Genomic DNA, 13786 nt, shown 5'->3' with positions numbered 1-13786 from the left:
GAGTAACTTTTATTTCTAGGATTCTCAGTGCCTGGGTTGCTTAGTCAGCATCTGCCTTGGGCTCAGGTCATGATCCTGGCTCCTGGGAGCGAGTCCCGAGTCCGGCATCAGGACTCCCTACTCACCAGGGAGCCTCCTTTCTCTCGCTCTGTCACCTGCCCCTGCTTTCTCAGTCTTAAAAATTCTAGGATTCTCTGCCTCTTGGGATAAATTCTAACCCATAAACTTTGCCTAAAACAGAATACAGGAGATGTTTGAAAAGCAGCCTCCTCAACTTAAGCACCCTTTGGCAGCGTACTGCTTGGAATTGGTGGTATTAGCAGTTGAATTATAGCTTCACATTTTGGGGGAACTGGTCTCAATGAGACCCTAGGAGTGGCTAGGTAATTATGCTTGGTGGCTCTGCCACCAGAGGGACCTATTCATCTACCTCCCTGATGGACCTCAGGGCTGAAGATGGATGGTTGAGTTTTAGCTACCACTTGCTCTTTCTCTTTGGAATGACGTGGAATCTGCAAGCGGACAAGTACAAGGGCATGTGCTGGCTCTCTGATAAGGTTATTCTAGACCACTGTTTGTTCCTTGTTGAGCTTTACCACTCTGAAGCCAGGAGTTGGTTTTTATTTTGGGCTTGTGTGTGCCCAGTTGGTGTCACCTGAGAAGGAACAAGGAGAGGAAGGAAGGACATTGGCAAGTTGTCAGTCTGCCACAACTGGCGTACCCTCACAAACTGGCGCCAGACTGCCTGGGAAATGCCTCTTGGGGTCATAGTTCTTCAGTTTTTAAAGTGGATGGAAAATGGATTTGGATAGGGGGGTGGGGAAAGAAGGGACTCAGAGAATATGATCACATAAGCCCTGTTAAGGAGCTGTTCATAATTTCATAAGCCTGTTCCATCAGCCCCCTGCCTTTCTAGACTGATACTTCTCTCTTGAATGCATAGGACATGTAGATGTACTCCGGCTATGCTCCCCGTCAGCGCAAAAGGTGCTTGTCCTATTTCTAGGCCTCTGCATGACTTCTACCCATGGCTTCTCACCTGTTAGAGCCAAGGTTTCAAGCCCAGGCCAGCACTTTGTCCTGTTGTCCTCCAGGCTAATGGATTTACTTCAAGCTTCATCCCCTCCTGAAAACTTTAAAACTCAGGGCAGCTCTGGGTGATAGAGATACTGTTCCCACTCCCATGACTCCCATGTCTTTGCAACATCAGGACCCACATCATTTCACTCTAATACAGTTCTTTGTACATGGAAAGGTTATTAATGCTCTAAGCCAGGTATCTGATCTTGTAGATGCAGAGTGAATCTTTGTAGCCTTGCAAACTACTGAGCTCTCAGGAAATTGCGCTGGAAAAGGCCACAGATAATGCGGATGTGGTGTGCCACTAAAGGCAGCTGTTGGTTTTGTCTATAGTTTGCTGTTTTAAAAAGCTATACCTTTTAGCAGTGCAGAAATGGAGATCTTCATAAAGGGACAAATGCAATTAGAAGCTTCATTTTCTATTGGTGTAAACCCAAGTTGGGTTTGTTAGAGGCAAATTTCTGGCCCACTGAGTGTATGCTGGGAGCGATAACTGCCATGGGGAGTTCTAAGCAGTGAGAGTGCCTGGCCCACAGTAATGTTGCTGACGAGTAGCTGTGTTCATCTTAGGAGTGTCGTTAGGTAAAGGCTCATTCTTGTATCCAGCCAGCCAGTTCTCACAAGGTATGTTGAGGTCTAGAAAGTGAACAGTCCTTTAAGGTTCTAAGACCAAGGGACCCCGGGGTGGCTCAGTGGTTGGGCCTCTGCCTTTGGCTTAGGATGTGATCTCCAGATCCGGATCGAGTCCCGCATCGTGAGGAGCCTGCTTCTTCCTGTCTCTGCCTCTCTGTCTCTCAAAATTTTTTTAAAAGGTTGAGACCAAACCAAACACTTTAAGAAAAGTGGCAATATTAGGGGTTAGTTACCTGGCTGGCTCGGTTGTGTCTGCTCAGGTCGTGATAGGGTCCTGGGATCAAGCTGCGTTGGGGGCTCCCAGCTGGAAGCTTGCTTCTCTGAGTGCCCCCTCCCTGCCCCGGGCAACCCCCCCCCCACCGTCACCTTGTGAGCGCCCTTTGTCTCAATCTTAAGTGGCAACCCTATACGTTGTAGAGTGTCTTGTGCTTTATATATAGAATAAGTTGTGTAAAGTTCTCACCAGATTTCAGGTGCCTCAATGTAGAGACCTGTTGAAATAAGTCTAGTCCTCCCCAGCCACTGTCTGTGTTACACTTGCTACTTGTTCTCCCTTTACTACCCCTCCCAGGGCTTCCCCCGCCTCATGTAAACACGCCCCTCCAAGGAGGGCAGTGTTAGACGGCCACCTCCCCCTCCTCCCTACTCTATTTTCCAGCAGCTTCCTGTGAAAGGGGACATGAGGAAACTAAAAGTTCGAATCATGCCTAGCTATTCATGGGTTTCTCCCCCTGTGGGTTGCATGTTAGGCCCCTTCTGGGGAAATGTCTGAAAATCTTGAAGAAGCTTCCCTTTGCTTTCCTGTGGGGGAACTCCTACTGCTTGTACGTTGTCCTTTACATGTCGGGAAAGCAGAATTCCTGTTCTAAGACCAGGGCTAAATACTGGTTTGAGAAGCCTTTGGTTCCAGAGGCTGCTGAGCAACAGGAAGCAGGATATCTGAGGTTTAAGCTCTGACTGAAACTTGATATTAAGGTGTCTGAAATCGTGACGAAGGTGGTTGGTACCTTTACCTGTAGTCTCCGTCCAGAACCCCAGAGAATGAACAACCCTGCTGATTAACGAACAACCCTGCCGATTAACAACTGTAAACACTGTAAACTGGATTTTTCTATGAACTAAACAAATTTAAATTGCAAAAGTAACTGTAAAAATGGAGACAATTCATAACCATCTAGAACTTAAACATCTGCCTTTGGGTCAGGTCATGATCCTGGGGCCCTGGGATTGGAGCCCCGTGTCGGGCTCCCTGTTCAACGGGGAGCCTGCTTCTCCCCTGGCCCCCCTACCACTCATGCTCTCTCATTCTTCTCTTTTCTCAAATCTTTTATTTATTTAATTTGTTTAAAGATTTTATTTATTCATGAGAGACACAGAGAGAGGCAGGCTCCAGGCAGGGAGCCTGACAAGGGACCCGATCCCAGGACCCCAGGATCACGCCCTGGGCTGAAGGCAGACGCTTAACCGCTGAGCCACCCAGGGGTCCCTCCTTTCTCAAATTTTAATGATCACTTTTTTCCTAACAAAGCATAATGCAAGTTTATGCTAAAACATCCAGACTGTTAAGGACAAAAAAAAGTCCCCGAATAGTTTGTACTCCTGCCCTCACTCCTTAGAGTCAATAAAAGTTCTTATATTCACAATAACTGGAACTACACGGAGATTCCAGTTTCGCAAGAACCAGTGCCTTTGTCAGGGGGCAGATTGTTCCTTTGTGTAGGAAAATCCTTGGACTGGAACCCAAGGCTTGTAAGGCAGGAAGAGCAGCCCTCAGCATTGGTGTTTGCTCCAAGGACTTGCGCTGCCCTGAACGACCATGGCCTGCGGTTGTGCAGGAGAAGAAGGCTTACCCGGCTTCTCAAGACGGGGGAGTATGGCCACAGCCCCTGCGGGAGCAGACGTGCAATGTGTGTCACCAGGCACTAGCACTGCCCGGCCCTTGATCTAAAGATTGCTCCAGTTGCTTCCATGGGCTAAGGCCGAGGGCCCCGGCACTGCGGCTCCTTGAGGCTCCCGCGGCGGGCTCTCCCTGAGGTGCCTTTCTCAGTCCCGGCCCCAGGCCCCCAGGCCCCCAGGCCCCCCCAGCCCCCCCAGGCCCCCCCCCGCAGCACCTTGCACCGCCCCGAGGGGCCGCGACCGCCCAGGCCAGGCCGCCCATCGCGGAATGCGCTCGCGGCCGCCAGCCGCTCCGCCAGGACGCACACTTTCGGGGCCATCCCGACATAGGGGACACTTAGGGGTTTCCTGACATCTACCAAAGCAAGCTCGTAGGAGCTGGAAGCCAGACACTTGTACAGCGAACGTTTCATCTCCGATGCAACCGGGCTTTGAAGGCCGCGTGCCGTCCGCCAGGCTTCTTACACAAATCCTCTTCGGGGTTTGGGAGGGAGACTAGAGGGAGGAACCCCTTCCTCTGAAGTCACCCACCAGTGCTCTGCCCGTTTCCTTGGGCTCTGCGAGTGCCACCCCCCCGCGGGGCTGCAGTCCGGCCTTCCCCGTTCCTCCCCGTGTGGGCTCCGCGGGAATGAGTCACACTGAGCTCTGGGCGTTCCCCGCGCTGCTCCCCGCGCTGCTCCCCGCGCTGCTCCCCGCGCTGCTCCCCGCTCCGTGCTCCCCGCACCCCGCACCGCTCCCCGCACCGCTCCCCGCACTGCTCCCCTCTCCGTGCTCCCCGCACCCCGCGCTGCTCCCCGCACCGCTCCCCGCACCGCTCCCCGCTCCCCACCGCAGGCTCGACCCCCGGATCCCCTGCTTTGGTTGGAGAGGCCGAGGCTCCAGGGCCCCGTTTAGCCTCCTCCCTCTGGAAGCCAGGGCTGATCACCCGGTCCTAAGGAGGAATCCTTCTGGAATGGAGCCAACCATCTTTTACTGATCCCATATCAAAGGAAGGCAATTTACCCTTAAGTAGGGAAAGAGTCTGTGACGCCTCAAAATCTTTTTTCCAAGTATTTCAAATTGTGTAAAATGAGTGCTGGAAAGGGGCACCTGGCAGGCTCAGTGGTTAGAGCATGCAACTTCTGATCTGGGGGTTGTAAGTTCAAGCCCCGTGTTGGGAAGAGAGTTTGCTTTAAAAAAAACTGATATTGAAGAAATGTATTTTTCCTTAGTTCCACAGGATATTAGGAAAGAAGGGCACACACAGGGTCACTTGGGAGAGTTGAACTGAATCACTGAAGCTAACTACCACAAGGTGGCACACTTTTCCCACTTAAAGGTAATTGCACTCTTGGTTTGAGAACTCCCCAATATAAATAAGCAGCAAAATAACTTGAAGATTCTTACAGTTTTACTTGAAAATAACTGCTAACTGGTTTAAAGGTCTAGTGGTGAAGTCAGTTGAAGAGAAATGGTGAAGGAGAAATCTCTAGGGGTTAAGGGCCTCGGAATGGGGTCTGAAGCCATTCACGCAGGAAGGTCTCAGGCTCCTTGTCCCATGGGGCCTTAGGGAGTAGAGTAGGCGTCATCGACTCAGGGGATGTCCACGTGTAAGCATTTTCTGTTTCATACACTTTTGTTACGTTTAGTGTAACGTGGGATGGGTTAACTCTCCCAAGTTTCCTATCAGGCAGATGGGAGAAAAGGTTGGTCCATCCCCGGTCTGTGGGGTGCACCTGTGGGAATGAAGGAGCCAAGGGTGGTGAGGCAGGAGGAGGGAGGGAGAGAGGGGTAAACTCTACGGAGCCTGGGCCTGGGGACACCACGCCGGAGACGTGGGTAAGGAGCTGAGGGCAGATCAGAGGGCCCTGCAGCTTCTGCTGTGATCGGGCAGCAAGTTATCCCCAAGTTATCCCTGTGTCACCTCTCCCAGCACTCTCCCAGCACCGCACGGCTCCTGGCTCCTCCGTGCCAGTGACCTTTCATCACCCGCACTCTCCAGGACGCCACCGATCTGCGAGAAAGACAAAGACGTGGGGCCAAACCCATACTGAAGCACTGTTCTTCCACTTCCTATTGTTATTTTATTTATTTATTTATTAATTAACTAATTTATTTACTTACTTATATATTTAAAGATATTTTATTTATTCATGAGAGACACAGCAAGAAAGGCAGAGACCCAGGCAGAGGGAGAAGCAGGCTCCCTGCAGGGAGCCCAATGTGGGACTTCATCCCAGGACCCCAGGGTCACACCCTGAGCCAAAAATGCAGGCCCTCAGCCGCTGAACCACCCATGCACCCCACTATTGTAATTTTAATGTCCGCAGAGGGAATGTGCTGGCATGGTTTTTCCTCTGAGGACTAGTCTGTACAGTGGTGACACTGAGTATCACTTAAATTTGCTTTTAAGATTTTATTTATTTATTAATGAGAGAGAGAGAGAGAGGCAGAGACACAGGCAGAGAGAAGCAGGCTCCATGCAGGGAGCCCAATGCGGGACTGGATCCTGGGTCCTGGGCTGAAGGTGGGCGCCAAACCACTGAGCTACCCAGGGATCTCCCTGAGTATCATTTAAGTGGGGACCTTACCCTCGAATAGTGGCATATTTATTGACCATCTTCGTGTCTAACACTAGAATTGAGGTATGCATGTAGGTGCTGCTTGCACAAAGGCACAGCTTGGCTCGATATAAGCGCTTACTGTGCTATTTCCTGATAGCTCATGGCTTCTTGCTCACAACCAGGAGAGTTAGTGATAGTATTATCTTCATCTGGATTAGAAACAGGTTCAGAAGGGAGCTTGAGTTCAGACTCCACTCTGTCTTACTCTGGGGCCCATGCTCCCCCACTGCAGGGCGATCCTCAGAGTTCAAAAGAAGGGTCTTTCACTGGAGGATTCAGGTCTGTGCTATACCACCTGGTAATAAGTGAGGGGAAACTGTCAGGGAAAAGTTCTCCTGACCTTTCACTTCTCTTTTTTTCTTACCTTGGCAAGAAGCTGACAAGATTTCGGACAGAATCTTAACTGACACTTTATAAACATTGTAAAGTTTAAGATGATTTTTATTGAACAGGTATAAGATTCACCTTTACATTATTACAAATACAATAAAATTTTCTTGTAAAAAAAATTTCCTGGATTTATAGTTGTACAGTAAAACAAAGAAATATATAAATATGAAGGTCATTTTCCAAGTATTAGAACAATACTAATGGAATCACTTCCATAACAATTTTTTCATAAACATTTACATGAATACGCACAAGTATATTAACTTTCAGAATAAGATGTATTTCCAAAAAACAATCAAACAATATATCCTGTGTTCCTCTGCATGGGATTTGGTCATTGACTATCAGCAAGAGAGTTCTGTTATATATGTAAGATGAACATAAACACTTGTAAATGCAGACTATATTGTCTGTGTAAATAAAAAATTTTGCCAGCTTTATCATATAGGGAGTAGCTAGAGACCACCTACATGACTATTTAAAATATACTGTGTATATATTCTCTTAAGAAAAATCACATATATAAGGTAATAATAAGGCCTTTATTCCAGAGTAGTCTTAAAACTTATATCATCCTTTATATTTTTAGAATTTATATTCTTAAACATCTCAGCTATTAAAATTATGCATAGTACCTAAGCCAACATAGAAAGGGGCATTAACAATTTCAGTTACAGTACTTGAATATATTCACAATGACGTACCATCTAAGAGAACCAACCAAGTATAATTTCTGAACTGTCTCAGTTAGACCTGTTAAAATAAAATGCAAGCCCATCATATAAGCCCAGTTCTTCCAAGCATTATTATAGAGGATTATGTAAGTGTTAGGTAGTCTAACACTTCAGAGTACTTAAATGAAGTATTTAATAGTGTTAGCTTGAGCTTGCAAAGTGGTCTAGTTGGCATGGAAATCACAGTCTAAAATTACTTCTGGAGCAATGTTTTGGCTGGAGGTTACTGAAGATTTGTTTTCCTTCTAGTAACAAATGGGCTAAGTGGTGGAACTCGATGGCTCAGAGTTTTCCTAAAAAGTGAAACAAAATAATCTAAGTTTGGGTATCATTACTCTGATGGTATTTTCCTGGAATGAGATGATGGACTTTAGGATTCTTGGTCAAGACGTTCTCAGATTTTAAGTACTAATCCACACCAGGTGGAAGCCTGCAACACTACAAAGGGGACTCAACCATCAAAATGCAAACTGGTGGCCCAGGGCTGCTGGCAGATGCCTTTACATCTGCTCTGGTCTCAGTTACCAGCTCCAGTCACGGGAAGTGTGACCTTCACAAGAAGGCTGGCTCTGATCAAGTCTCTGTATTCCCCCAAATAGGGTATTTAAGACTTCCTTATCTGACCACAAATAAATAGCTTTAATATATCATTAATCTTTGTCTAGGATAGAATTAGAAAAAGACTGTTATACATTTGTAAATTCTCCAAGACTCAGTGATTTGAAATTTGACTTTAATATTTAAAGATCAATTTATTAAGATCTAATTTTTCAAATCCAATTTCCTAAACTCCAAATGGAACCAAAAGGGTACTTAGTATTTAAAGAGCATTTTTTTTTTAAACAGCTACATGGTTAACATATAGCTACACAGTACATGCTCTAAGAAAACGCAGTAAAGGGAGACATTTATGCAAACTTTAACAAGTATTTCTAGCGGACTGTAAATAAATGTGATTGCAAAGTATGCCAATGCCACACAAAATAAAATGAATCCAGACTTGTGCTGACTTTTCCATAATCAATGTATCTATTAAAATGATTTTTTAAAATAATTCTATATCTTTTTAAATACTGAGAGCCAATCTTGTATAAAGGTATCAGGCCGAGGGCAGGCAAGGATGAGTAAGATGGACAATGCCTGGATTATGGTATCTTTTATATATCTGAAGAATGTCCTCACTGAGCCTCGCTTACAATTGTTTTTATCATTTTCAATAGCTTTTATCATTTCAAAACAGCAAAATTATTTGCAGAAGTGCTGATAAAAAATATAGCCTAGAAATAATATTTTGAAAATAGAAAAATATGTTCTTAAAACATGTCATAAATACCTCTAAACACTAGTTTCATATCTCTATTAAAAACTTTTACTTCCCCCCACCCCCCATAATATATAATGGATGGATCAACTCACTTGATAATCATAGAGAGCAAGCAAGTCTTTTCTACTTAAGCTAACATTTTCCTTAAGTGGTCAGGTAAATTTTTTTCCTCTCAAAATAAAGTAACAAAAGTATTACTAATGACTCAGAAACCCCATGTCTCAACATTCAAAAGATTCTAAAATGGGGTTTCACCTTTTTAAAAATATCTATTTGCTACAGAACTGGATTACTTTAGAATACCCAATCCTTGAAATGTTAAAGAACTAAAAACCCTAGCATGAACTACTCAAAATTTTCCAAAGCTCTACATTTGGACATTGAAATATTCTCTTAATACATTTTCCCCTTACTTTGCCAACACAAAAATACCTAGACCAAAGTTATTCTAACATATCACATTTTTTTGGGCTTAGTTGTGAAAGTAAGGTCTGGTTCTATAGAATCTGCATTTTTCTTCAGTGACTGAGTGATTCCAAGAAAACTAAAACTTGTCATATAAAACCAGAAAAACTTCCCACCTGATTAAAAAAAGATGGTCTATCTGCTGAGCTTGTTAAACTGGATCCAGATCAGATATTCTTACTTTAAAACTATACTAGATTATGTTATATTCTATTGTTTCAAAACAGCTACTGTTATACGAACGAAAAAAAATATAGTATCCCATTGTGGGGAGTTATGTCCATGTCAATAATGTCAAGCTGCTGTCCCCTGTCTTATCTGCACCTCCTTGGAATAATTTTCAGTTTCAGTAAGTCTGAACTGACACAGAAAAGGCCACTGTTTCCGATCATGCTACAATTTTCCTCCTGTCCTGAATTCTGACTCCTGAAACCAGCAGATTTATTCAGTTAGACAGCTAATAAGGTGCCTTATGGGAGCCTAACCTATTAAATATTAAACTTACTTTGAATCTCATATATAGTGCTAGTAGTTCTCCAGCTCATTTAACATTAACTAGTAACAATACGTATTGCATAATAATGGCATTACACTCATTCACATAGCTCAGACTTAAACACTTATTCCATTTATGACGGATACGTTTAGAATTAAGCATTCTACACGTTTAAATTGTATAACATTTTTCCCAAAACATGAACACCCAAACTTTATATCAAGTATTCAATCAGGAAGAGTTAATAATCAGTACAATAGTGTAGGTAGTATATAATATGGAAGGTTTCCTTAAGAGATTATAACTATCTTGACAGAATTTATAGGGTTCAAATTATTCACTTATTACTTCCCAAACATTAAAATTAAATAATTAAAGCCCAAACCTGTTGAGCACCTCTACTACAGGTTTTACACTTCAGTACTGAACTATACTCAGATGCATAGTGTTGTTTTCCCACCCGGATATTTTGAAAGAAAAAGCAGGCTTCATTATCCTGGGCTGTGACCACAGAAACTGTGTACCCCTAAAGACATGAGGCACACCACCTTGATACTATGGTTCTGATGCTTCCTTTTGGTGGGTGGGACAGGATGGTGGTGGGCACTTTCAGAGAAGAAATCAGTGTTGGCTTTCCTCTAAATCGAGGAACATGCTTCTTTCATAAAATATGTTCATTTTCTCATAAACGCTTGAATGAAGTGCCTCAACAGCTTGACCGCCCACGTCACAAGCCCCCAGGGAAACTTCAGTTTACCAGCTTGACTTCTAGCGTTTGATCACAACTTGTTCATAAGCTCCAGACCCCACTCTACAATAGGAGGGAAAAAAAAAATCAAAATCTTGAGCTGTAATGCTTGAAGTTGTTCCAGTTAACCCTGTGCTTGAAGAGATGGTGAATTAGGCATTTTCTACTAGCTTTGGTTTCCACAAGGTTTAAAGATATCACAGATAGAAAATACTTGAAATATTAAATGTTTATAAACAGTACATTGGATTAGTCTAGTCACATTTATTCCTACAATAATCTAGTACTGTTCCTAAATCTTGACCTGTGGCAAGAAGTCTTCTCTTGAAACATGTTTATATATAAATCTTAGAAATCAGTCTCATCCAAGAGTATATACTGACTGGCAATTTATCCAGGCCTTGCAGAGTTAACGGATGATCATTTTTAGGGTGTAGTGTCTTAATTTACCTTTCTAGAAAGTACAAGAATCCTTTTAGTCAACATGCCAACCCCTTTATTTTTATTTATAAAGGATTTTATTTGACAGAGAGTGAGAGCAAACATGCATAGCCATGAGCAGGGGGAGGAGCAGAGGGAGAGGGAGAGTAGGCTCCCAACTGTGGGGCTTAATCCCAGCACCCTGGGATCATGACTCAAGCTAAAAGGCCTTGGCTTAATGAGCCACCTAGGGGCCCTATGCAAATGTCTTCATATTTGGTCAGTAATGTAATTTATACTGGTGTAAAGATTTAAAGTGATTTTTTAAAAAAGATATATTCATTTATTAGAGAGAGTGTGTGTGAGAATGGGCAGAGGGGCAGAGAGAGAGGGAGAGTGAGAGAAAGAAGCAGACTCCCTGCTAAGCATGGAGACTGGATCCCATAACCCTGAGATCATGACCTGAGCAGAAATCAAGAGTTGGACACTTAACTGACTGAGCCACCCAGGTGTCCCTAAAGTGACTTGAGGAGGGGTTTATTTCCTCATTAGCTTAGTCTGGCATACTGCTGGTTGTCCCCCTAAATCTATCCTCTCCTTCTTCATGGTTGCAGCTGGCTGTAGGCTGTACAGGCTTCTCAGCTGGAGGCCACATTTCCTAAACTCCTTTGTTGACAGGTGTTGCATGTGACTAAGTTCCCCGCAAGGAACATGAATGCAGATCTTGTCAATTTCTGTTTCACTTGCTTAAAGAGAAGTTGCTTGCTCTGGACTGGTAGCCATCCAAGTTTGACAACAGGTAGGGAAGATGAAGAACAAAATGGAGGGAATCTGGGTCAGTGAATCACCTTTTGAGGCAAAGCTGTCTCATCAGCCTTGGCCATTGTATTTTGGTTATCTTTGTTATAGCAGCTTAGCCTTTGCCCTGATATTCCAGATACTGACTGACCTCTATTAACGAAATATGGAGAATACTAAAAACTTCAAATTTGCAAGCTTTGTGACTAAAACATTTTTTTAAAGATTATTTATTTATTCATGATAGAGAGAGAGAGAGAGAGAGAGAGAGAGAGAGAGAGGCAGAGACACAGGCAGAGGGAGGAGCAGGCTCCATGCAGGGAGCCTGACGTGAGACTTGATCCCGGGTCTCCAGGATCAGGCCCTGGGCTGAAGGCAGTGCTAAACTGCTGGGCCACCCAGGGATCCCCTGACTAAAACATTTAAACGAAGTACTGGCCTCATCCACATAAGGTTTGTTACTGCAGGTGTACCTACGGCCTTGGCCCTATGTTATAATGGAATGAACACACACGTTTCCTGTTTCTTCATCTGGGAGGATAAAGATTTTCTACAAGTCTATAAAAGCACAGTGTCTTTTTGATGGCAGGTGAGTTTATTTTTAGATGAGGATCCTCAAGCCCTCCTGAGTAGTCAGGAGGGGAGCTGAAGTAGTGGTGTTGCATGGAAGGGAGGGTATTATTGCTTCAAGTTATCATCAGTACCCATCTCCTCATGAGTCAAGATGCCAGGGGCTGCATTACCTGGCCATTTCACTGTGAGTATGCCCGAGATCAGTAAGACCAGAGGCAGCCACCATGACTGGTCTCTTCCCGTAATGGAATTTTAAGAGGAAATTCTAAAAAAATGGGAGTAATGTAGTGGTTACCAGCCCACTGTGGACTGAATTGGGACTTCTCAGTTGACTGCTCAGAGGCTCCTGTTCTTACAGATACATTCTGCAGAAGAAACAGGAACATCGTCAACAGAACACCAGTGACCAATCATTCATAGCTACAATCAGAATTTGAAGGAACCTTGGTGAGCACTGCCCCTGCACACTGGCTTTCAGAAGCCCTTAAACAGTTCTATTCTGGCAATGATGGAGTAACAGGATCTAGCTTTCCCTCCTGCTTTTTTTTTTTTTTTTATTTTTTATTTTTATTTATTTATGATAGTCACACACACAGAGAGAGAGAGGCAGAGACACAGGCAGAGGGAGAAGCAGGCTCCATGCACCGGGAGCCCGACGTGGGATTCGATCCCAGGTCTCCAGGATCGCGCCCTGGGCCAAAGGCAGGCGCCAAACCGCTGCGCCACCCAGGGATCCCTTTTTTAAGATTTTATTTATTCATTTGAGACAGTGGGGTGGGGGGGAGAGAGAGAGAGAGAGAGAGAAGAGAAGACAAGACATGGGAAGGGAAGGGAGAGGAGGGGAGGGGAGGAGGGGAGGGGAGGGGGAGGGCATGAGCAGGCAGAGAGTAAGAGGGAGGAGAAGCAGACTCCCCACTGAGCTGGGTGCCTGACATGTGGCTTGATTCCAGGACCTGGAGATTACAGCTTGAGCCCAAGGCAGATGCTTAACTATCTGAGCCACCCAGGCACACCGCCCACCCCTTTTTAAAAGATTTTATTTATTCATTTGAGACAGAGGGAGAGAAAGAGAGAGAAAGAGAAAGAGAGAGAGAGAGCATGATCAGGGGGAGAAGAAGAGGGAGGAGATCCCTCTAGCTCTAAATAACGAACATTTTTACAGAACATGTAAACAGTTTCACACCCTGGACAAAAGGCAGTACAGGACTGGTCCTGAGAGAAGGGAAAGCAATGAAGAAAGCCCCAAGTTTCCTTCAGGGTCTTTCCAGCCTGCAGTGCCGGGAGGGCCCAGACATAGCCAGGTGGTCTTTCTGAGTGCAGGAGTCAGAGCTCATGGAGGCTGGGGCTAGAATCTGTAGGTTAACAGAAGGAGGGGTAGAGAGAAATAATGTCTGGAAAACTTCTAAATTTGATGAAAATTGTAAACCACAGATCGAGGAAGCTCAATGAACCCCAAGCAGAATAAACACAAAGAAAAACACACCAAGGCACATCATAACCAAACTGCTAAGAACCAGTGATAAGATTTTATAAGTGGCCAGAGATGAAAGAAAAATCATATAGAGGAATAGAAACAAATGAAAGCAGACTTTTTTTGGTTAGAAACTGTCTCAAAGGCAAGCGGGG

The 13786-nt window shown here is 44.6% G+C and overlaps 1 protein-coding gene across 3 annotated transcripts in view; it reads right to left on the bottom strand.

Moving 5' to 3' along the window:
* Positions 1 to 6632: 6632 nt before the first annotated feature.
* EEIG2 (EEIG family member 2) overlaps positions 6633 to 13786 on the bottom strand; it is an 87553-nt gene continuing 80399 nt past the window's right edge. For all 3 annotated transcript variants that reach the window (XR_012035259.1, XM_072834771.1, XM_072834770.1), the window contains one exon: positions 6633 to 10432. Coding sequence is in view for 2 of the 3 variants with exons in the window: in XM_072834771.1 (XP_072690872.1) it covers positions 10390 to 10432 (43 nt within the window). In the remaining variant the exon portion in view is untranslated. The remainder of the gene's footprint in view (positions 10433 to 13786) is intronic.

The sequence above is a fragment of the Canis lupus genome, chromosome 8 (genome assembly GCF_048164855.1).
Source record: "Canis lupus baileyi chromosome 8, mCanLup2.hap1, whole genome shotgun sequence".
In the NCBI taxonomy this organism is placed as follows: Eukaryota; Metazoa; Chordata; class Mammalia; order Carnivora; family Canidae; genus Canis; species Canis lupus.
The sequence above is the reverse complement of the archived record's forward strand: the minus strand, read 5'-3'. Positions and strand labels throughout refer to the sequence as shown.